Source organism: Populus nigra, chromosome 18, assembly GCF_951802175.1.
Source record: "Populus nigra chromosome 18, ddPopNigr1.1, whole genome shotgun sequence".
Lineage (NCBI taxonomy): Eukaryota > Viridiplantae > Streptophyta > Magnoliopsida > Malpighiales > Salicaceae > Populus > Populus nigra.
In genome coordinates, this window is record NC_084869.1 from 3,448,427 (window position 1) to 3,473,151 (window position 24,725).

A 24,725-nucleotide genomic window follows, 5' to 3' on the forward strand; every position below is an offset into this window, starting at 1 on the left:
GGATTTTAAAAATAATTAAAAGATTAAGAGTGAAAATTAAAGGAAAAATAGAGGGAAAACAAAAATTTTCAATTGGACAGTTAAATTGAATTGAAAAATAACTTTAACAAAAAGAAAAAAAATCAAAATAATGAGGGTTAAATAAAAAAAAAACAAAAACTTTGATTGAATGATGAAATTTAAAGCCAAGAAACAATTAACAAAAGGGCCAAGAAAAAAAATCAAAATCAAAAGAATAAAGACTGAAATGAAGAAAAACATATGAGAAATTGTAATTGAAGAACTAAATTGAAAATAAACAAAATTTTTATGAAAGTAATATGAACAAAATAAAAAATCAAATTAAATTAAAAAACCAAAGTCAAATAAAATAATTGTACACTTTATTTGGCATGAGAAAAAAAGAATTAGCGACAATTTAACCACCATACATCATCACGTGCCACACCTTGTGAAAGAGAATATGGTGGCGCATTCGAAGATATGCTGGAATGTCGGGTTTGGTCGTTAGGTGGTGTTGAACGCATCATCTAAAAGGTGCAGACGTCACCCACTCACTAACACGTGATTAGCTTGCGTTAGCAGCTTTCTTGATTAAAAAATTTAAAAGTCAACATGAAAATTTTCAAAATGTCTCTCATGACCCTAATTATAACCCAAAAACCCGCGTAAAAATATAAAAACACCCTCATATGTAAATCTTATTTTTGTTTTTTTTAAGGTCAAATACGTATTTTAACTATACATGAAAAATAACCAAAAAAACCTTGTCCGACAGCCTAACATTTGTTTGATCCTAGGAGGGTAAAAAAATATTTTTATTGTTTAATAGTATATGAAAAGTAAAAAAAAAAGTCCGCAATCAACAATTCTAAAAAAACCTGAAATCTAAAAAACCCTATAAATTGGTAAAATATGAATTTTCCCCATCAATAATATCCTTGTATTAATTATATTTTATTCCTTAATTTTTAAAATATATTTTAATCAAGTCATATTTTATTAAATCATCTCATTTTAATTTCTGACTAATGGTTCTTAATGTATATGACCAATTGAGTTCCTAATATGTTAACCCAAATATAAATTATAATTAAATAAATTAAATAATTTAATTTATTATCAATTCAAAAATTGATTAATTTATATTTAAAGATCAGGTGTATCATTTAGCAACGTGTCATAATCCTCTAAATATTAGAAAAGTTATTAGTAGCTTAACTTAAACCTTTTTAGTGATTGATTTCTAAATATAATTAAAATCTTTTCATTAATAATGTTTCGATTTAAAATTAAAGCATGAAGTATATTTGTCATGTTAAATCATCTTTTTTCTCTACATAATAATCATTAATCGTTTGAATAAGATTAGAAATCCTTTTTCAAATCTCATTTCACTTTTGCTAAGAATTTCTTAGTCAATACTATTTGAAAACAAATGTAACATTTTCTTCAAATACCTATAATGGTGAATCTTCTTTTAATTACTCTAAGTACATTCATATAGTTCATGCTAAACTCAATACATGCCTTTTCGTTACCTCGATTAAGATAACATGCAACATGATCAAAACATAACATTATCTATATAAGATAACTTGATGATTTCAAGTCTAAGGTCACTTATATAACCATAACATGAATTTTACCATAGACATATGTAATCTCTCCATATGAAATTCTCATGTGGGCTAGTTTAGTGTACATGTCTTATGATAAGAATCTATATATTAGTTTTAAATATCTATTGTACCTTAATTTGTAGGAACAACTGCTTCCTTTCATAAAAAAAAGAACATAATATGTACTAGTCTTTACGGCTTTTAATGAATGTTCAATATTTAAGAGAGCATCGACTAAGAACATTTTAGAAATAATGTTTTGATGCAATAGAAATCCTATAATTATAATAACTTTATAATTTTCTTTGCAAATCATTTTTGTCTCATGAATTTTATTTTTACTTTAAATTTCATAAATCAAATATTAGATTCATTACTATAATATTATATGAATATTTAAGATAAATTAAGCCTTGATTAATAATAAACATGTATTTACATTAATATAATAATGTCACGTATAACCAACTGATTGACTATAAAATATATTAAACTAACATTTATAGTAGAAAATGTTAATTAGAAAAATTAACACATTGCATCCACCGAGTCTAAGTTAACTGTATTAGAGAGGATGATAATAAGAGACTTCAAATAGAATTAAATGCTAAAATTCTAAATCATGAAATGTTCTTCCTTATTTTAAGAAACATAAAGCTATGATATCAACTCATGGCTGAAAAACAAACTTACCATGAGAATCCTTATCCTTTCATAACTTTGATGGACACCTTAATTCCTTCCCACATCCTGGTTGTTTATCACTCCCAACACTACCAAAGGTAAAAAGTTTTCCCTCATGTTGAAGAGGGTGATGAGTGATCCACAAGGTATATTTCATAGTGTTTAGTATGTTGGGTAATATTAACTTGATTAGACTAGATGTAACTGAATTGAACTGAATAAATAAATATCATGTCTTGTGTTTGGTATAGATTGAACAAGATAAAATTATATATTGTAATGATAATAATATCATTATCTTATCTAATGTTTAAAGTGTAGATTATAATATATATTTTAATCTAAAAATTTAATTTATTTTTTAAATATAATATAATGAATAAATATATATATTTTACGAAATCATTATTAATATCTATTTAAATATTATTTTATTTTGAACAAAATCCATAATTTTTTTATGTTAATTAATACGTTATATATTTTTTAGTTTAACGTGGGTGTTGCAAACAATTATAATCATTTCAAATTAACTTATGTTTGAGTTTTTATATTTGCGCATGACCATGTGATAATTATTGAAATATATTTTTATTAAATTATACAGTAAGTAGAATAATTTTTTTAAAAATTCAAACAATTAAAATTATATAAAATATTATATAAATATAAATTTTATTTCCTTTTAAATGCATTTTTTTTGACAAAAACATACATACATACATACATACATACATACATACATATATATATATATATTAAAAGTAACATGATTTTTTGAATAAAAATCTAAAACAATTAAAATAAATATTCACAAAAAATAAGATGATTGAGATAAATGAGAAAAAATATTTTCTTTACCAAAACCGTCCTTCTTTATTCTTTTTTTTTTAAAATTTCTAGCAAAAAAAATGTTTTTTTATTAGAAGATTTTTTTTAAAAAATTAATCTCATATAAAAAGAAAATCTTAATAAGAAAATAAAAAAATAATAAAAGGAAAATTTTGACCTAGCAATATAAAATAATTAATTTGATAAAATTATATAAAAAACTAAGTTAAAAAATAATAAAAAAATATTCTTTATTAATATTCATGAGCAATTCTTTTCAAAAAATTCTGCATATTAGATTTATATAAATTATTTTATAAATTAATTAACAACATTACCATAAAAAAAACCCAAATATTATTTTTAAAAAAGCAATATTTGAATGAATTTTTAAATTTTATTGCAATAATTTTAATTAAAAAAATCATATTATAAAACAAATAAAAAAAGATTAATGCTAGGCACCTGTCCCCCACAAACTAGGTCATGTTTATTTTAATATTTTAAAAGTGTTTTTAAAAAAATTATTTTTTAAATTTTTTCTTTACTTCACATTAATATTTTTTTGGTATTTTCAGATTATTTTTGATGTGCTGATGTTAAAAATAATTTTTAAAAAATAAAAAAATATATTATTTTAATATATTTTCAAATAAAAAATATTTTAAAAAACAACCAAGTTATATTTTCAACCACACTATAAGTTAAAGTGCCCTTTCTTTTTCTTTTTCTTTTTCTTTATCTTATATATATATTTTTAAGTTGGGAACAACATGTTTTTCAAGGGGAAAAAAAGCAGGAGAGGATACATGCTCAATGGGGGTAGACCACCTGTCATCATTTAGCTCAAGCTTTGGCTACCGGAAGTTTCTGAAAAATTGAATTTCAGCAAACGAAATTAAAATAATATTTATTTTAATTGTCATAGATTTTCCTAAAAACTCATTTTTCACATAAAAATACCTAAAAATCAAACTAGAAAACACCCAAAGACTCCAAAATGCATAAAAACTTAAAATCAAATTAAAAAATTTTAAAGATTTGTTTTTTTTCTAAAATAGTTAAAAATAAATAGCATCTTCATTATTTTTTTTAATTTTAAACAGCATTTATAATAGTAAAATCAAAGTTATAAATGGCTGAGGTCTGATTATCTAAGAGTTTTAGCTCTTCAACTTTTCTAGAAATTCTTTTATTTTTTAATTTTTAAAAATTAAAATGTAATAAAAATAAAATGAAAACTAAAAAGTAATAATCTAAAAGAACAAGGTTGGAAAATAAATAAAAAAAACCTGAGAGATTCAAATAAAACTTTTGCATGTCATATGAGAAAAAAAAGCTTGTTTATTTTTGTATTAATTGTAATTCTTAATTTTTATTTTTAAAAAGAAGCTAAAATTATATTTCATAAAATTAGCTAATACAACAAAAAAGCAAGATAAAGAAAAAAATATATTCAAATAAGTAAAATCATGAAAATATAATTTTAAGATATATAATTGAAAAATAAAGTGATGTGACTGAATTAGAAAAATTACAAATTTTAAATATTAAAATGGTAAAAAAAAACTACAAATTTTAAATATTAAAATGGTAAAAAAAACATAATAATTTTTTGTGAGTTTTTTAAAAGTGTAGTTGATGTTATATTTTAAAAATAATTTTTATTTATAAATATTAGTATATAAAAAAATTAATTTAAAATAAAAAAATTAAAATTTAGTGAAACTTGATTATAAAGCAGCACAAGGGCACGAAGTTGGTTTTTAAATAAATATTGATTATAAGAGAGAGAGAGAGAGAGAGAGAGAGAATAATTTCTAGAAGAGAAATATCTCTCGTCTCGATCGATCGAGAATCACTTGCTTTTCGATCAATCAAACCCCCGATCTCTACTCTTAAACCCTACCGCCGCCGACAACGCCACCACCATGAAACGCTCAATCGACGATTTTAGCGTCTCCAAAAGCAAAAGCAAACCCGTCTTCTTAACCAAAGCTGAACGTGAAAAATTAGCCCTTCAGCGCCGCCAAGAAGAAATCGAACAACAGAAAAAACGCCAACAACTCATCCTCTCCCAATCCCGCCCCTCCAGTTCTGACACTGAAAAACCTCCCTCCGATTCTGACCGCCGTGACAGGGACAGAGACCGTGACAGAGACAGAGACAGAGACAGAGACAGGGACAGAGACAGAGAGCGCGATCGGGAGAGAGACAGAGAAAGAGAAAGAGAGCGCGAGCGCGAGCGCTCCTCGCGGCGCAACAGAGAGCGCGAACGTGAAGAGGATGTAAAGGCGCGTGAACAAGCCAGATTGGAGAAATTAGCCGAGAGAGAGCGAGAGAAGGAGCTGGATGCCATTAAAGAGCAATATTTAGGGTCCAAAAAGCCTAAAAAGAGAGTAATAAAACCTAGTGAGAAGTTTCGCTTCTCTTTCGATTGGGAAAACACGGAAGATACTTCTAGAGATATGAATGTTTTGTATCAAAACCCTCATGAGGCACAGCTTTTGTTCGGTCGAGGGTTTCGGGCTGGTATGGATAGGAGAGAGCAGAAAAAACTTGCTGCAAAGAATGAGAAGGACATGAGAAATGAATTTCGGAAAAAAGAAGGCCTAGACGAAAAGCCAGAAGAGGCGGCTGCTCAAAAATTGAAGGAAGAAGCTGCTGATATGTATGATACTTTTGATATGCGTGTTGATAGACATTGGTCGGAGAAGAAGCTTGAAGAAATGACTGAGAGAGATTGGAGGATATTTAGGGAAGATTATAATATTTCTTATAAGGGCTCAAAGATTCCGCGGCCGATGAGGAGTTGGGAAGAGAGTAAGTTGAGTAGTGAGTTGTTGAAGTCAGTGGAGAGAGCCGGGTATAAGAAGCCGTCACCTATTCAAATGGCAGCGATTCCTTTGGGATTGCAACAGCGGGATGTTATTGGGATTGCTGAGACTGGTTCTGGTAAGACTTGTGCTTTTGTTTTGCCTATGCTGACATATATTTCTAGGTTGCCTCCAATGAGTGAGGAGAATGAGGCTGAAGGGCCTTATGCAGTTGTTATGGCACCTACGCGTGAGTTGGCACAGCAGATTGAGGATGAGACTGTTAAGTTTGCACATTATTTGGGTATTAAAGTTGTTTCTATCGTTGGTGGGCAGTCTATTGAAGAGCAGGGGTTTAGGATTAGGCAAGGTTGTGAGGTGGTTATTGCTACTCCAGGTCGTTTGATTGATTGTTTGGAGAGGCGTTATGCAGTGTTGAATCAGTGTAATTATGTGGTGCTTGATGAGGCTGATAGGATGATTGATATGGGTTTTGAACCTCAGGTTATGGGTGTGTTGGATGCAATGCCATCGAGTAATTTGAAGCCAGAAAATGAGGATGAAGAGCTTGATGAGAAAAAGATTTATCGCACCACGTATATGTTTAGTGCTACTATGCCACCTGCTGTGGAGCGACTTGCTAGGAAGTACTTGAGAAATCCTGTTGTGGTCACTATTGGTACTGCTGGAAAGGCCACCGACTTGATAACTCAACATGTGATAATGATGAAGGAATCAGAGAAGTCCTACAGGTTGAATAGATTGCTTGAGGAAGCTGGAGATAAGACCGCAATTGTATTTGTTAATACTAAAAAGAATGCAGATATGGTGGCCAAGAATTTGGACAAGCTTGGTTTTCGTGTCACAACTTTGCATGGTGGGAAGTCCCAGGAGCAGAGGGAAATTAGCCTTGAAGGTTTTAGAACCAAAAGATACAACGTGCTTGTCGCAACAGATGTTGCAGGTCGTGGTATTGATATACCTGATGTGGCCCATGTCATTAATTATGATATGCCTGGAAATATTGAAATGTATACTCATCGTATTGGACGAACAGGCCGTGCTGGAAAGACAGGTGTGGCTACAACATTCTTGACTCATGGGGACTCGGATGTCTTTTATGATCTCAAGCAAATGCTTATTCAGAATAACAGTCCCGTGCCTCCTGAATTGGCAAAGCACGAGGCTTCAAAATTCAAGCCAGGAGGAATTCCTGATAGACCTCCTAGACGAAATGACACTGTTTTTGCTCACTGAGGCACTTGGGAGTTTCAGAAGACCATGTAACAAAATCTATGTGCAATATAGTGGTATCAGAAACGTCGGTGGTTACTGCTCTACCAATGGGACTGAGTTTAAGTCGGGGATTTGACAATCTCAATTTATTCAACAAACTTCCGTTTCCATATATTTTCTTGATACAGAGTTTCTGCCTTTATCTGGTAATAGAAGATTTCACGTTGATATTAGTTGAGTGTCATATTTGAACTCTCATTTCTTTTTCCTGAATAATTGTGTACCCAGCTTGAAGCGTTGACACTCTTAAAATATTGCATTTTCTGATGTTTACTTCTTTAGCTGCTGCATTTTTTGATTACTTGCATTTATTTTCTGTAATTGAATACACCGACTTTGATAATTTGGTTTTATTTGGAGATTGAGCTTGATGAAAGACTAGGTTGAAGTAGATTAACAACTTCAATGTACAATTTTGTAGCGCCGAACTTGAATTCTACCAGTGGAGCTTAAATGTTTATATTTGTTAAGAAAAAGAGGTTTTTGTTGAGACTGGGCCTCTGAATACTAGTGCAAACTCACGTTTGAATTGTGTCTTCGTTCCAGATGTTCTAGGGAGAGAAAATGCCCTTCCTCTTCCCTCTTCTCCCTTCTCCTGACAAGGGACAGCCAGAATTTTCAATTCTTTGTAAAATTTCTTTAAAGTAGTTTCTTATCTGTTAGTTTTCCCATCTATTTGGTATTGCCCGTTATGTCTTTATGACTGCTGTGCTTACTTTATATAATAACATCATAATCTTGTATTTGTTTTGGAGAGCTGTGGCAATTTGGGGTAATTGTTCCATGGATGCAGGGTCTTCGAGACTTGTGTTCCCCAGTTTCTGAGAGGTGATACCAAAGCTCATTCCCATCATCCCATGGTACTTTGGTCCAAAATTTGGTAAGTTATACTAAGATGATATATATTTTATGCGATTCAAATTTGGTACCTTTAGTATCCTTTCATAGTATTCAGATATGATGTTCTTTCTAGCCATTGGCAGTTCTCTCATTCGACCTATCGATTTTTTCTTATGGCAAATATGACTGTTGCACTAGCTTCCAAATTAATTAAGCCCATATTGATGCTCAAGTGATCTGAATTAATCTGTGGGGTCTTAAGCATTTGCTTACATCTATTATGCAATACTTCATGCAATCTTCAATTTTTGGAAATAGCCAAATCACTTGAGTTCCTCTTCGACTTTTGGATGCAGCTTGTCAACAGCTTGTTTCGGTAAAACTACTACAGTGATGTGTGAATTGTTCTAGTATTTAATCAATTAGTTTCTTGCTCAAAGAATATCTCCCCTTTCACATCAATTTACAGCACCCAAATCTGATTACAAATCGCATCAAATATGATTGTTTGGAACTCAGATAATAGGTTATAGATGAAGGTTTTGGTATGTTTTAAGGGCAGGGTGATTAAACTAGGTAAAATAAATGAAGAATACCTAGACGATAGAAAACCGCATAACACCTAAGGTTCTTTGGCGTCACACCTAATATAGTTGCTCCACACCTAAGATAGGTTGCACCACACTGTCTCAAAACATATGCTGAAATTCTTATTCATTGATAAATTCATTTAAAAGTGTGGGGTTACTAGCGTATACGAGACTAATTTGGGGGTACCCTGATAGAGGTGCACTAAGGAGGTGCTCCAAAGGTGGAGCCAGCTGGGCTTTCAAGTAGTCAATAGTGTAGTAGTTGAATGGTCAATATTACAAATTACCCCTGTTTAAGACAATCACAGAACTGCCCGTGACAGTTTACGCCCCAAGATCCATCAATTAGGAAGTCCCAAAGTCTAGCCAAATAAGCATACTGGCTTTAGAGTTAGGTTTGTCCATCTTCAAAAATCACATGAAGATATATGGATTTGAATTGTTTCAGTTTCTGCACCTTAATGATGTCACTGCTCAAGGTTTACCTCCCAGTATTTGTTGTTAATTTTCTCACAGGTCGTTGTGGCTTGGTTTTTAAAGCTGACAATTAGCGTGGTAGATGTTTGGCTGTCCTCATTGTAAAATTGCTATCCAGGTTTGGGAAAATGTACTCTAGCCAATGCAGAATCCTACAGCCTGGAGCAACTGGCCTTGCCAATTTTACAGCCAAATCCGCTTCTGTGAAGCAAATTGGTTTTCGAGGTCTTGCAGCAACTCCGAGGATCTGTCGTTCCAACTCCGAGGCCGATAAATCAAATTTGCTCGAGTTTGACAGTGCCTTTGCTTCTTTTTTTTTGGGAACATTTCTCAACAAAATATAGTGTTTTTTTTAATATATACACACTATTAAAATCTCTCTTGACAATGCAATAAATAAGCTGAGAAATAGAAGAAAACAAAAGAGAGAGAATTTTGTTTGTAAAATACAAAAAATGTGTACAATTATTTCTTCTTTCCACCCCTGCTGAAGCTTCCTTTCTTCTCACGTTATCCAACTATTCATAACAATTCCTCTTACTTAACAAATTCTTGACCTCAGGAACTAATTTCAAAGTGGAAATTGCAACTAAAGTTCTTCCCAGATAGAATCTTCATCAAACAAACAAATTTGACCATCGAATTAGCCCTGCTGTAATAGCTACGTCCCTATAGCATGTACCTTAAATGGTCACTAATCTTTCTCTTCAGCAAAGAGACATGAAACACTGGGTGAAATTGGGACTCATTCTGGCAGCAACTTGCATGCTATTGTCCTCATTCGCTGAATTATCTTATAAGGTCACCTTGGATTCAACCTTATATTATTTTTAAGGGCTATAATAGTCTGTCTATATGGTTATAACTTAAGAAAGACTCATTCTCCCACCTTAAATTCTCTTTCTATTCTGCCTTTGTGAACCATTTGTTTCATCCTGTTTCTAGCCATATCCAGTTGCCTCTATAGACTATGATCCAATTCTTTCCCATTTTGTAACATATCTTCCACAACAACAATATAAATCATCTTAGATCGAACTGTTTTTGCACCAAGAGATGGATAGCCATGAACTATTTGAAAAGAGCTCATTTGTGTTGGATATAAATTTGTATTGTACCACCAATACGTCCTAGATAACCACATGTGCCATTGTTTAGGGAATGCATAGTCATGAATCTTAGGTAAGCCTTAAAGCATTTGTTTACTCTTTTTGATTGTCCATCTGATTGAGGGTGATAGATAATACTCACGTAGAGCTTGAATAACTCCATCCAAAATACACTAATAAAAGCCTTATCCTTGTTAGCAATAATGATAAAGGGCAAGCCATGAAACTTATAGAAATCATTCCATAAAATCTAAGTAATGGTCTTGGCAATGAAGATGTGTGATAAAGCAATGAAGTGATTTTATTTAGTGAACTTATCCACAATAAACATAATAATATCATTCCCTTCAGATTTTGACAATCCTTCTATAAACAACTTAGTAAAATCAGGTGATGCAAGGATTATAGCTTCACACAAAGCCATTTTAAGCTCTTTAAAAGCCTTTTGGGCAGTGCTATCCAAACTAAAACTATTTTTTTTTAGCAAATCAACCAATGAATTGCTTATGATATTAACCCTCTTATAAATTTCCTATAATATCCTGCTAACCCTAGGAATCCTCTAACCTCTTTCATTGTTTGTGGAGTAAGCCAATACCTTATTGCTGCAGTCTTATTTGAGTCTATTACAACCCTTCTAGCTGATACAATATATCTCAAATACTCCACTTAAGACTCATAAAAAGAGCATCTAGATTTTCTAGAAAATAAATGATGATTTCTTAATGTTTGTAACACATTTATAAGATGATTGATGTGTAGCTTCAAGCTTGAGCTATATATCAGAATATCATAAAAAAACCAATATAAATTTATGAGAAAAGGTTCCATCACATTATTCATTAGAGCCTGGAATGTTGCTAGAGCATTTATAAAACTAAAAGGCATAAACTTGAGTTTGTAATTTCCATAGTGAGTATGAAATGTTGTCTTCTTAATGTCATATGCTTGCATCCTAACTTGGTGATATCTAGACTTCAAATCTAGTTTAGAAAAATATTGTAATTCATGCAACTCATCCATAAGATCATCTATTAGAGGTATTGAAAATTTGTTTTTAATTGTCAATAGTCCACACCAAATCTCCAACTACTGTATTTCTTTTTAACTAATAATATTGAGGATGCAAACAGACTGATGATATGTTGTATTACCCCATTCATCAAAATTTTTAAGTTAGCTTGAAGTTTATGCAAGCCCTAAAAAAAATACACCACACTTTATGACACTTCCAATAGCCACAATTATTGCCAACACAATGTTTTTTTTTTTTATGGTGGTCCTAATCTTCTTAACCACTTGCCCATCTATAAATCTATATGTACTTCCACTATTAATAAGAATTATAAGGTCCCGACAATTTCCTCCAATTCTTATTATATTATGTAGGGGTGTTCACGGTTCGGTTCGGTTCGGTTTTTATCAAAAAAAGTAACCAAACCGAAATTTTTTTTTTTTTTTAAAAAAACCGAAACCGAACCGAAATCGGTTCAAACCGACCGGTTTCGGTTCGGTTCGGTTCGGTTCGGTTTTTTAGAGCAAAAACCGGTTCAAACCGGTTTGGCTCGGTTTTTTCGGTTTGGCTCGGTTTGGCTCGGTTTTGGCTCGGTTTGGCTCGGTTTTTTCGGTTTGGCTCGGTTTTGGCTCGGTTTGGCTCGGTTTTTTCCCGGTTTTTTTCGGTTTCGGTTCGGTTTGGTTTGGTTCGGTTCGGTTTTTCCGGTTCCAGACTTAAAAAACCGAAACCGAACCGAACCGGTCGGTTTTTTCAAAATTTTAATCGGTTTAATCGGTTTTTTTTCACGGTTCGGTTTTTTCGGTTATTTTTTTTCCGGTTTTCTCGGTTTAATCGGTTTTTCGGTTTTTTTGAACACCCCTAATATTATGTGCCTAATTATCAGTCAATGCATTAAAAGATAACCTATACTCTTCTACTTGCTCTTTTTCTACCATTATCATATTATTATCTCATTCTTTTACTTTTAAAAACTGTTCTCCTTCTTTTTCCTCCCTATTTATCATATTTAAATTCTTTTTTATTACCTTGATGACCTAGTGTAAACTTCTCTCCACACTTGAGACACTAACCTAACCTTCTTCTTTATTCGTATAATGTCTTAGGCATATATTTTTTTTCTAAGTAGTAAATCGTTTTTCATATGTGAAGTTTTAAAAGAAGGGTTACCTGGTGGTTTACCACTACTAAAAGAAGGAGATGCCCTGGAAATAAATTTATTCTTCCTTGATATTGCCAGATCCGACTTCTCTTGCCATATTGCTTGATCAAACACCTGTATAAGTGTTATAGGTTTTAATATTTTCAATGTTGGCCTAATGTCATTTCTAATCCCACTAATAGAAATGAAACATAATATGATTCTGGCGATGAGAGATTGACATTCATTATTTTGTAACTTTTATTTTTGTGAGTTTATTTCAATCACATGTCATCATGGACTTGGTGGGTTCACCAAGGTTGATTTAAACTATTTTTTGTTATTTTTTTAATTTTATTTTTAATTTCTCCCTTTACTATTAGGTTGGTTTGAGAATTGAGCTTTAGAATTTTATTCAATTTACTTTCCACGAGGTTATTTTGGTCTCACGACGATGTTATAAATTTGGTGTGTTGGTTTAGATAGACTCATATCAATTTCTTTTTTCTTTTTTTAATTTTTTTTCTTTTCAATTTCTTTATTTGATATTTTATTTGTTGGCAATTAAGATTCATATTTTTATTTTTATTTTTCTTTTATACAATTATCCTATTCTCATTAAAAAAATTTTAAAAAACATTTCTATTATTTTTCTTGATCTTTTTTTTATGCTGCAAAAAAACCTTAACGAGCCACCCCTCTATTACAAAAAAAACTAAAAGGCCTTAGTGTTTTCATGCGGCATGTGAGGAGAAACATTGTGGATTCAAACAGTATATTGACCATTTTATCCTTCACTACACTTAACAATTGCTTTGGCAACAAGGATAAATCATCCTTTTCAGGGGATCTAAATGCTTTTTGTCAATTGATCGGGAACAATTTAGTCATTCATTATTTTTTTATGTACAATAAAAATACTCTGTTGCCCTTGAAAGCTAAAAAAAAAGCCTTTCTTCTAGGCACTTTTGTGTCTTTTTCCATTTATTTGCACAGTAAAATAATGTTGGTATCCTTTAAAGGTAAAAAATATTGACCTTGCAAAGAGAGGTTTTGTTGTGTTTACATATTTTTTGTATAGTAAAATGGCATATTTAATATTTGACTTAAAAAAAATCTAAGAGTGGCTTATGAGGATATTTTCATCTTTGTAACATGGTTTTTTTTTTTGTAATATTCATATGCCCTTAAGGCTGGTTTAGTAATTTGTATTATTAAAATATTAATAAATCAATGAAAAAGTTTGATGCGTGCTCACGTCATTGTCTCCTGTGTCATTCTAGAGGCACATGAGTATTCCAGTGTCCAAAAACTACCGACCGCCATCTTATCTGACTTGTAAGGTGGTGGTATAGCTATTGGAGTGACGCGTTTGGTCAAGCTAGCAACGGTTTAACAACGATGAATTTTTTTCCTCCCTTTCTTTTCTCTCTCCTTGGCCTTGGTATTCATGCCAAGCCTTTAAAAATTCAGTGGTGTCCTTTATTTTGTAATTGTTTTGTATTTGGTTTATTTTCTTTTGATTTTAATTTTTTTTTTAATTTCATCCCTCAATATTTAATTTCATTTAATCTTTATATCCAATCTAGTATTTATTCTTTTGATTGCTATTTTTTATCATTTGCATTTTTTTTATTTTTTATTTTATTTTCAATTTTGATCCTTTTTTTATTACTCATTTTCTAGTGCTGGCTTGTTTTTTTATAATTTTTTTTATTGAATTTCAGTTTTTGTTTTCTAGATCTGTTTTCAACAAATTTAACTTTTAAATCCGGATCTGATTTTATATTTGATGAGTTTGTAAAGTTAATTAAACTTAACTTGAGTATTTTTTTAATATATTTTTTTTAAATTAATTTTTTTATTTTATCATTTGATATTTGATTATTAAATTTTAAATTTAATAATTTATATTTTAATTTTTTATAAAATTATTCTCATCTCATATATCCTGATTCACGTGTTATTCAATGTAAATTAATTTTATTATTGTTTAGATATTTTTATTTATTTTATAAAAAGTTTAACCTTGTGCGCACCAGCTGTAGTTGTGCACTACAATAAAAGGACAATCAAACAGAAAAAAACTAGCAAGTACTCTAAAACAAAGCAAAGCCAACCACAACAAAAGAAGCGAAAGAAAAACTGTTTCTCGAAGTCTCAGTTTCGTGTTAAGTGAGTGAGTGATGGCAGATCAGAAGCCACAAATCTTTGAACTCAACAATGGGACCATGCAGGTCAAAATCACCAATCTGGGTTGCACCATTACCTCCTTGTCTTTACCTGACAAAAATGGTAACCAATTCTTATGAATGATGGATCGATCAATCTGTTTCGCTTTTTGTTGTTTCTTAAGGTGTTGTTGATTGTTGGGCTCTCTTGACTTTTGTAGGTAATTTGGCTGATGTGGTTCTTGGATTTGACTCTGTTGAGCCATATTTGGTAATTCTAGTCACTTGATTTTCTGTCATCTGTTGTGATCTAATGCAAAGTTTGGTTCTTTCTTGTATTCATTTATGATTTGACTGGATGTTTTCTGCATTCCATGTATGTTTTTTTGATAGTTCATCATCTAAATTTTGTATTCTGGAATTATTATTGTTCCTGTCAACTTTGCTTGCAATTCATCACCAAAAAACTTTTTTTTGTTTGCAAACTTATCTGATTTTTTTTAATTTGCCATATATGTCATTGGTATGTCAGTTTGGAGGAATGATAGTATTAATAACCTTTACTAATTTTCGCGTGATTAGTTTTCTTTTCCTGTGTTTATATTTGGTGCCTGAATCCTTTTCTGGGTAAATTTATGCTTGATCAGAATCGTGTTGCACCTTATTTTGGTGCCATTGTGGGTCGAGTGGCGAACAGGATCAAAGATGGGAAGTTCACTCTTAATGGGGTAGATTACACCTTACCCGTCAACAGGCCTCCAAACAGTCTTCATGGTATGCTTGTAATTCCAAATTATTGTGAACTTTGATGCTATTCTGATCAGCCATGTCTGCCAATCAGTCATTTGATTTGTAATTTTATTAGATTAGATTATCTAGTCCTGTATACCATTTTCTTATTTGATTTGGAAAATTTTATTAACATGACAAAATCATTTTTGTTCATGGAAGTTTTATTTGTAACATCCATCAGTAAATGTTACACTATAAACAGACTGAATTTGTATGTGAAAGGAATTTTAGTAGACAGAAGTTTTTATGCAAAAATATGATACCGGCACCACAGTTCTTATATCTGTACAGTATTTGGAGGAAAGAAAACATATTTGGCTGTAAGAGACGAATGGTGTAATGGGTAACTAATAACCACTGTTAGACACGATGCATAAGATTTGTGATTTCGGATTTTCCTCATGGTTGTCTCAGTGGCTCCTCTTCCCCTTGTTTTTCTTCTCTCTAATCTACGGATGAAACCGTTCTAGGTCAATTGCACTGGTTGATGTTTTCTAGTTGCTACAACCAACGACATAAATGAATTCTTCTAACATTAAGTGTAGAAAAGAATTCCGTGTTTTCTTTGTTTCATCAACTAAGAGGTCTCAGCATCTCTCTCTTTTTCTTTCTGGATGGAACATTTGAGTTTAAGTTTGTTCTCTATATCTCCTTCTGATTGCATTGTTTTTCTTAAGAGTCAGGAAATCTGCATATAGAAAAAATTACATCAGCAATACAACTTTCTCTTCTTATGGATTTTAATGTCTAATAGCTATGGTGGGATCGTTTCTTAAGCTTTGTGTTATTTACTATTTGATTGTCTGGTATCTATAAAATGCCTATTTAAATTGTCTTCTTGCATAAAGCATTTCTCCTACTTTCTCTGCTTTAGGTGGGCATAAAGGTTTTGATATAGTTGTATGGGAGGTAGCAGAGTATAAGAAAGGAGAAAAACCATCCATTACTTTTAAATACCACAGCCGTGATGGAGAGGAAGGTATCCTCTCTCTCTCTCTCTCTCTCTCTCCCCCTCTCTCCGGTAATATATTTTTGTTTGTTGTGTGTGTGATATTGATATTTTCTTTCTCCTGTAACAGGTTACCCTGGGGATCTTTCTGTAACTGCAACTTACACACTAACTTCAAGCATGACAATGAGACTTGACATGGAAGCAGTGGCTGAGATTAAGGCCACTCCAGTGAGCTTAGCTCAGCATACTTACTGGAACCTAGCTGGCCACAACTCGGGGAACATACTTGACCAATCAGTTCAGATATGGGGATCTCATGTTACTCCTGTAGACCAGAACATAGTCCCAACAGGTGAAATCATGCCAGTTAAGGGCACTCCTTTTGACTTCACCACCGAAAAGAAGGTTGGTGCTTCAATTCACGAGGTTGGTTTAGGGTATGATCATAACTATGTGCTCGACTGCGGGGAGGAAAAGGAAGGTTTGAAGCATGCTGCAAAAGTCAAGGATCCATCTAGTTCAAGGGTCCTTGATTTGTGGACTAATGCTCCCGGGATGCAGTTTTACACTGCAAACTATGTGAATGGAATTGTTGGTAAAGGAGGTGCTGTTTATGGAAAGCACTCAGGACTATGCTTGGAGACACAGGGATTTCCCAACGCCATCAACCAACCAAACTTCCCGTCGGTGGTTATTCAACCCGGCGAGAAGTATGAGCACACCATGTTGTTCGAGTTTTCAATCGAGTGAGAAACAATAGCCCGTTGAAGGGTAGAAGTCAGAATAAGTAATTAATTACGTTTTACAGACTACCAACGAGTGTGAAACCTGGTGTTTTGCCCATCTAATATATCACCCCAGATAATAAAATGATGAGATTCAAGTCTTTATGTATTTTTTAAACAGGCCTATCAATCATCAATCGCACTTGCTCACAGGCCTTTTATTTTGGCCTCATCAACGTGAAAATAGTTTTACAGGGAAAATCCCGAGCGAGCTTGGCTCGCTGCGTCAGGTCTGTGAACTTGTTCTTGCCAAAAGCCATTTGATAGGTTCAATCCCGCCTTTATTCGGGAACCTCTACTGTCTTAGACTTCTAAGTCTATATAGAAACAACTTCAAAAGAATCATCCCTAATGAACTACAACTTCGAAATCTCTCCAAACAAATGATTCTACAGTTGTCTGTCAACAATCTGTCAGGTATGGCTCCTGAACAACTCTATAAAATCTCATCGAATATTTTTTTTTGTACTCAGTGAATTGATTGGTATCCTCTCACTTGATTTGGGCTTCACCCTTCCCAAAAAGCAATACTATATCCTCAGCAAATTCCTTCGGACTTGTTCAACTTGATATAGGAGCCCATGTTTTGAAAGGACCTGTGCAAAAGAATTCTAAGAGAACTACAAAATCTTCAAGATATTGGAAATTCAAGAAGCTTGAAAGTCTTGCTTAGCACAGAAACTTTCGCACAGGGAGTATACGTGATTCTATTTGAGAAATTTCCAATTTAAGAGTTCTATACGGAAATGAAGAAAGTCTATAGGAGGTTTTCGCACAGAAACTTTTGGAAGCATGAGTCAGTTACAAGATCTCACCTTTGCTGCAGATTTTCTTGGGGGAACCATTCCTATTTCATTGGCTAATTGCACTAAGCTAGGAGTATTGAAGCTTTCAAATAATCACATTGGTGGTGTAATAACCGAAAAGATTGTCGGGCTTCCTTTTCTAACTATGCTTTCTTTACTAGCATATAGTTGAAATAAAACACGATAAGTGGATCAAACAGGCAAGAAAGGGCTTGATAAATATGAAAACTGGGATTCAAAACTGGTGGCAAAAAAAAGTTTAAAAAATATAGAGGGCCAATGTCCAGAAAATAAAAGGAGCAAATTTAAAATTAATAGAGCTAAAATGGATTTTATAAAGAAAACTTAAGAGGAAAATTGGCCCCAAAACCAATAAAATTATATAGTTTCATTCTATTAGAAAGATTAGAGTTCTGATTGCAGTGACTGGCAAAAAAAAAAAAACCTCTTTTCACAAGATTTAAGTTATGGGCTGCCAAAAGAAGCAGGAGTGAATTAGTATACCCTGACTGCTGTACATAATTTTAAATTTTTAAATAACTTTTATGATGAATTATATATTTATATAAAGGTCTCTTTGTCTTTTCTGTCATGCTGAAATTTTCGGAAATTTTATTTTTTTTATTGCTTTAAATTAAAGAAATGGTATTTTATTAAAAAAAATATTTTAATATAATTTTAAGTATAAAATATTTAAAAAAACAACCACACAGTAACATACCCTAAAAGCACATATAATATATTTAAAAATTTTATTAGATGTTTTCAACCATCTAGGTAGTGGCCCCTCTGTGGTCTCAGGTTCGAACCCTGTGGTTGCTTATATAATGACCACTGGAGGCTTACATGGTCGTTAACTTCAAGGCCCTTGGGATTAGTCGAGATGCGCGCAAGCTAGCCCGGACACTCACATTAAACTAAAAAAAAAAAAAAATTTCTCAGCAAGGCAGCAACAAAATGAAGTATAAAGACTGAATAATCTCTTCTTTTTCTTTTTTAAACTTCTATCCGACAATGATGGGCTAAGCCCCTGAAGCCAGGAAAATTAATTCAATACTGTAAATGTTAATTAAGGTCGATAAGAAGGGGATCATAAACAAGTATTAGTCTGAATAAATGATAGTTTTTTTTTAATTATTATTAACTTGAATATTCGGGCCAACTTGCACGTACTTCAACTAATTCCACGGGCCCTGAAGTTAACGACCATGTAAACCTCCAGTTACCATCATATAAGCAACCACAGGGTTCGAACCTGAAATTACAGAGAAAACAAATCTATTAGTCCCAAGATCTTACCACTGAACCACCTCTTAAATGGTTAATAAATGATAATTATCTACTATATATATTGTTCATCCCAACTTGTAGGGAGTAATGGATTCAATTGGTGGTTTAAGAATGATATATGTGTATGGATTCAATGTTATCTATGAATTTATTTCAATGTTTCTTCGTTTTTATAACCTTTAAACTCTATAGAGAAGGATTATAGATGTTAATTGTGCTCATTAAGATATATGTGTTGTCAAAACGCGTTAATTTATGCAAGTTGATACAACTTAGGCGAGGCGAGGCTGTATATAACACCTTAATTAGCCTCAAGTGATGAATTTCAATGAAGGGATTGCAAGGTTTTATGACAAATTTTTGGGAGATCGGGGCAAAGAAAAAGAAAAAGAATTACATGGCATTTCTTTTTGGAGCCATGCGAGTACGAGGTTCGGTCCCTCAAAATCAGACGTTTGGATGTCTGACTATTTATGTAATTCTAATATCATTGCACAATGGGGCTATATCAGTAAATGCCTCTCTTACAGAACACAAAATTCCTTGGCCGAACCCCATATAAACCCTTGCTATCAATATATTTCACATCCTTCTCTGAAACTTAAATCAAAACCATGATGAGTATCTTCAAGAGACCTCCTTTTCTTGTGTCAAAATCCACCATACTTTTGTTTCTTATCCTCGCTGCCGGTGTTACTCTTGTGATTGCAACCAAGCAACCAAATTTCCGAGCAAGCAGCATTTATTCTCCGCAAAGTATCCGTCCCGTTCAGCCATAAGGACCTAATCCTTAGGTTTGGGTCATGGATTAGATTGACTAGAGTCAATATAAAAATAAAAATGATTATTATCATAATTTTAAAATTCAATTCAGGAATTGAACCGGGATATGGACAGGGTCATGAGTGGGGTTGACCGCTGACTCAAGTCAACACAAGAACAAAAATGATTATTATCATAGTTTTCAAACCCGACTCAAAGGTCGATTCGAGTAAGGCTAGGGTCACATATGAGGAAAGTAAATCCAGGTTGACCTAAGTCAATATAAAATAAAAAAAATTATTATTATAGTTTTAAAACTTGATTTGGAAGTCAATCTGGGCAAGACCCGGGTCACAGATTAAGAGGGTCACTAGTATTAATCTAGGTCAATGTAAGGATAAAAATTATTATTATCACCACCCCACCCCCACGACTACTAATATTATTATTACAACAACTGTTAAATAAACAAAAACCATAAACTTGATATAAAGAATAAAATTAAAAGCTATAAAAACTTGATAAAAAGGGCAAAGAAAACAATAAGAAATTAAAAGAAAAATGATTAAATTGAAATTATTATTTTTATATCATTATTGAAAAAACAAAAACCATAAACTTGAATTGAAAGATAAAATTGAAAGGCATAAACTTTGATAAAAGAGCAAAAGAAAAAAAAAGTAAGACCAAATCGAGAAAAATTATATATACAAATTAAAATTGGAAACAAATAAAACTTTAATAAAAAAAAGATAAAAAAAATCAAAACTAAAAGGATAATCTAAAACACCAATAACAATGCGAATTATAGTTCGTTTTTCTAGGTAAGTGAGAGAAATAAAAAGAAAACAAGGCCACCGATGAACATAAGATGACATATCCAAAACAAAAGATAAGACATCAAAGAATAAAATGAAATGAGTGTGGCATTTTTTTAACCACTAGGAGGCGTCACAAGTGTTGTCTAAAGAGTGTGACATCTTTCTCGCACTAACGTAAGCACAGCACGCGTCAACATCTTTCTCAATTAAAATATAAATTAAATAGTAATTTACACTATTACCCCTAAGGAAATAAACAATTAGCAAAAAAAACCCACAACAAAAAGACCATAATAACCGTGATTCCCTAAATTTTTTTTTTGTGTGTGTGTGGCTCTAGGGGCTTTCGTGTGATTTAACTATGCACAACAAAAGAAAGGGATTAAAACACCCCGTCTGGCAATTTTATTTTATTTTTTATTTTAAAGGTATTTTTGTTATTTTATTATTTATAAAAATATGGAATAGATAAAAATACTCTTAAATAAACCTATAATGAATAATGCATCATTTAAAAAGATAAAAATACATTTGATTCAAAAACAAGTAATTTTATTTTTGTTTAAGAAAGATATTGATGTCATTTCACTAGTAAAATATATCTATTATCTCGATGATTTTGCCTTCGACGACTTTTTTTTTATCATTTAAACAACAGACCTGATGTGATTTTTTCTTTCAAGTTTATGTATTTTTTTTAAATGGACTCATTAAGTGATTGTAGTTGCTATGAAGTAATATAAAATTTCTCAATGATCTTGCCGATTTAAGAAGAGAGGATGAAATGAACATACATGAAAAGAAAACTTCTAAAAGAGAGATTCCATCCTGCAACTAGAACTGTAGTGCAACTGAGATTCAAACAAAGAGTTCAGTTATCAAAGCACCAAAGCTTGCAGCAACACTTTGCACATATGCTCTGCCCTCAGGCCTTTCATGTGAACAAAATCCTTCATTTCAATTATATATTGTTGAAAAATAGCCAAGGAAAAATAATTTTCCTTGAAACCTCCTACATCAGCGTCATCAAGTTGAAAAAGCTCACCCTCTAGTTTAAATTACTACTGGATGCCTAATAAAAAAAAAATACAATTCTATTTATTTTGTTGAGCTCCTTCATTGTTCTCTTTACACTCAACCTTTCACTTAACCTTTCACTTATCAAGAAGAACATTATTGATGACATCATCAATCCCATTACTCTTGTTGTTTATTATGCTATCATAATCACCATTAAAATAAACATCATAAATTATTGGAGAACATCAATCCACATCAGAATAGAGACCAAAAGCAACAACCAGAGATCAAAATCCATTATAAGAAATCCCATGATTTGAACCTATCAGTATAGTATACCTCTGCTCTCACCTCTAAAATAGTTTTCAAAGCTGACCATGGATCCGTGATTACTCTCCACATGATCCCTCGGGTTAATCACTTCCACTAATTGATGGGTTAATTTTACAATCTATCTCTGCATATCTTTTATCGCCAGTTCTTGAATGTCTTTCCCTAGGGGAAATCTCCTCATCCCTACAGCACAAGCACTTCTTGTTTTGCGTCATCTTCCGTCATCTTCCAGCCATGATTATTTCAACACACAACACAAACCACTACAAATCATTGGGTTTTAATACCAACATGGACAAAAACAACACAAGAAAAACAGCAAACACAAGCAACATAGAATGCTACCAAATAAGATCACCACGCAAAAACCCTAATTCAAAATTTTAATCTCTTTGAGTGATCTGCTGAAATACAAGCTAAACAACTATATTTATACTAGTTCTAGGTCTACCTTAAAGAGGAAAAAAGATCCTAATAAATAATTATGAAGTTATTATACAAAATTCAGCCATGATTATTTCAACACACAACACAAACTGCACCGCCAGGAATCGTTGGACTTTAATACCAACCAATGACAAAAATGACAAAAAAAACAGCAAACACAATCAACACAAAATTCTACCAAATAAGATCACCACACAAAAATCCTAATTCAAAATTTTAATCCTAAATATTATCTCTTTGAGTAGTTTGCAGAAATACAAATTAAACAACCATATTTATACCAAATCTTGGTCTACCTTAAGGACAAAAAAATAAACTAATAAATAATTATAAAGTTATTATAATTATAAATATTCCTATACTTAATTAAATAATACAAAATTATTAAACATAACATTTAATTTCCTAAACTAAATAGAAAAAAAAATTATTAAAGAAAATAATTTTCCTTATAACCTCCTACATCACTATGATTATGCTCTTATGCTCCTGCAGTTGTAGGCATTGCATAACAAGAAACTACAAATTTTCAACCACAAGATTCCCTGAAATAGGCACATTAGTCATTCATTACTTATAATTCTCGCAATAACAGCATTAACATACCATCAATCTAAGTCATCACCATCCTCATCAGTTTCACTCCATTTATCTTCAAAATCAAAATCAAACTCTTTGTCCTCAAAACCATTTGTAGGAGATTCTAGATTAAGTTGTTCTATCAACTTCTCATCCGGGATCCCTGCCAGCTTCCTCTTTATAATTGCTTCGAAAATCAATGGTAGTGACTCATCTTCACCTTCGTAGTACTTCTCCACCAGCCTTTTTATCTCTGCAACCCATATAATCTCACACTTCAGTTTTTGACAACATGACTTTCAATCCACAAACCCAAAACAAATGGCCATGCATTCCATTCTCAAAAGGTCACAGATTTGCAACATTGAACACATAAAAGAGTCATTCTTTTTCAAAATCATCGATGAAAATTGAACTGAAAATGCAAAAACACAAGATTACAAAGCTAACAAAATTCAGCCTAAAAGTCTAATCTTTATATTTTTGAAACTAAAACAAGGAGATATTTTCATGCACGTACAATTACAGTCCAATTTTTTTTTCCTTCTCCAGCATTTTTCCACAAAAAGCAAAACCCATTTTCAATTTTACCCTACCTTGAGTGCTGAGCTCATCAGCATCTTCAATGGAGCCATTTGACTTCTGGGTCTGGGTAAATCTTGCTTCACAGGATGAGTCAGACTCAGAAGAGTAGAACCTGCTGAGTCTAGAACGAGTGGGGACAGTGAGTTGAGCAAGTGATGGGCTAGGGTTAGGGTTTAATCTGGGAGGAGATAGAAGGAGCTTTCGAGTGCAGACAGAGAGATTTGTCAGCAGAGCTCTCTTCATGGTGGGTATTTTGGAGCCACAATAAATTAGGGCTTTCAGGCAAATTTAAGGGTTTTTTAAAAATATATGACTCTAGTATTGTGGGTCTTAAATCTTGGGCTAGCTTCAATTTCGAAAATTTGGGTGCTATACTTCACAAAGCTACGTGAGAACTAGGCATGAAAGCCCAGCCTCACACAAATAACATTATATCCTTTTCTTCTCTGTTTTATTTTTCATTGCATTTTTCAACCGAGTATGTGCATGTATCAAAACTTCATTTAATCTTTCTTTTCTACTAATGGTGAAAGCATTATCGGGTCTTAAATAAATTACCAATACTTTGACAATTGCGTTTATAAAGAATATTGTTATATAAAAATTCAGAAGAGAAATAGGGGGCAAATAAAGTGTTACAGTTCATCAATCAAGAAGGGATAATGCAGAATAGGATGGCTAATATTGGAAGCAGCTTCTTAGAGTTAGCTTGAGTTGGGAAGCTTGCTTAACAGGTGGATAAGTGCATGTTTGTTTTTGTGCCTCAAATGGTGTTTTTTTTAAAAGTTTGAGTTTTCTTTTAATTAATTTTTTTATATTTTTGGATTGTTTTGATATATTTGTTGCTAAAAATAAATTTTTTAAAATAAAAAATATTATTTTAATATATTTTCAAGTAAAAAATACTTTAAAAATAACTATTAAATTTATAAGAATCAGTTAAAAGCAATTCAACGAGTTAGCC

At 32.2% G+C, this 24,725-nt stretch overlaps 3 protein-coding genes across 6 annotated transcripts; 2 read left to right on the forward strand and 1 right to left on the reverse strand.

The window, feature by feature from the left end:
- The first annotated feature begins 4,908 nt into the window (after positions 1-4,908).
- On the forward strand, positions 4,909-7,530 carry LOC133678171 (DEAD-box ATP-dependent RNA helicase 21-like). Its single transcript, XM_062100402.1, has one exon. It carries the CDS (start codon positions 5,069-5,071, stop codon positions 7,208-7,210), a length of 2,142 nt encoding a protein of 713 aa, XP_061956386.1. The 5' UTR covers positions 4,909-5,068; the 3' UTR covers positions 7,211-7,530.
- A 6,967-nt stretch (positions 7,531-14,497) lies between these two features.
- On the forward strand, positions 14,498-17,221 carry LOC133677971 (uncharacterized). The gene is made up of 5 exons (XM_062100116.1): positions 14,498-14,713; positions 14,811-14,860; positions 15,237-15,363; positions 16,256-16,360; positions 16,461-17,221. The coding sequence occupies exons 1-5, from the start codon at positions 14,605-14,607 to the stop codon at positions 17,081-17,083; spliced, it is 1,014 nt and encodes a 337-aa protein (XP_061956100.1). The 5' UTR covers positions 14,498-14,604; the 3' UTR covers positions 17,084-17,221.
- A 1,748-nt stretch (positions 17,222-18,969) lies between these two features.
- Positions 18,970-24,047, reverse strand: LOC133678273 (uncharacterized). Of its 4 annotated transcripts, none has more exons than XM_062100550.1 (3): positions 23,773-24,047; positions 23,204-23,429; positions 18,970-19,179 (listed from the first exon to the last, which is right to left on the reverse strand). In XM_062100550.1, exons 1-2 carry the CDS (start codon positions 24,002-24,004, stop codon positions 23,206-23,208), a joined length of 456 nt encoding a protein of 151 aa, XP_061956534.1. In that variant the 5' UTR covers positions 24,005-24,047; the 3' UTR covers positions 18,970-19,179; positions 23,204-23,205. The 4 variants fall into 4 exon arrangements, with proteins under 4 accessions (XP_061956534.1, XP_061956533.1, XP_061956531.1 ...); XM_062100549.1 differs by lacking the exon at positions 18,970-19,179 and adding an exon at positions 22,031-22,333; XM_062100547.1 differs by lacking the exon at positions 18,970-19,179 and adding an exon at positions 22,031-22,375.
- Positions 24,048-24,725: the final 678 nt, after the last annotated feature.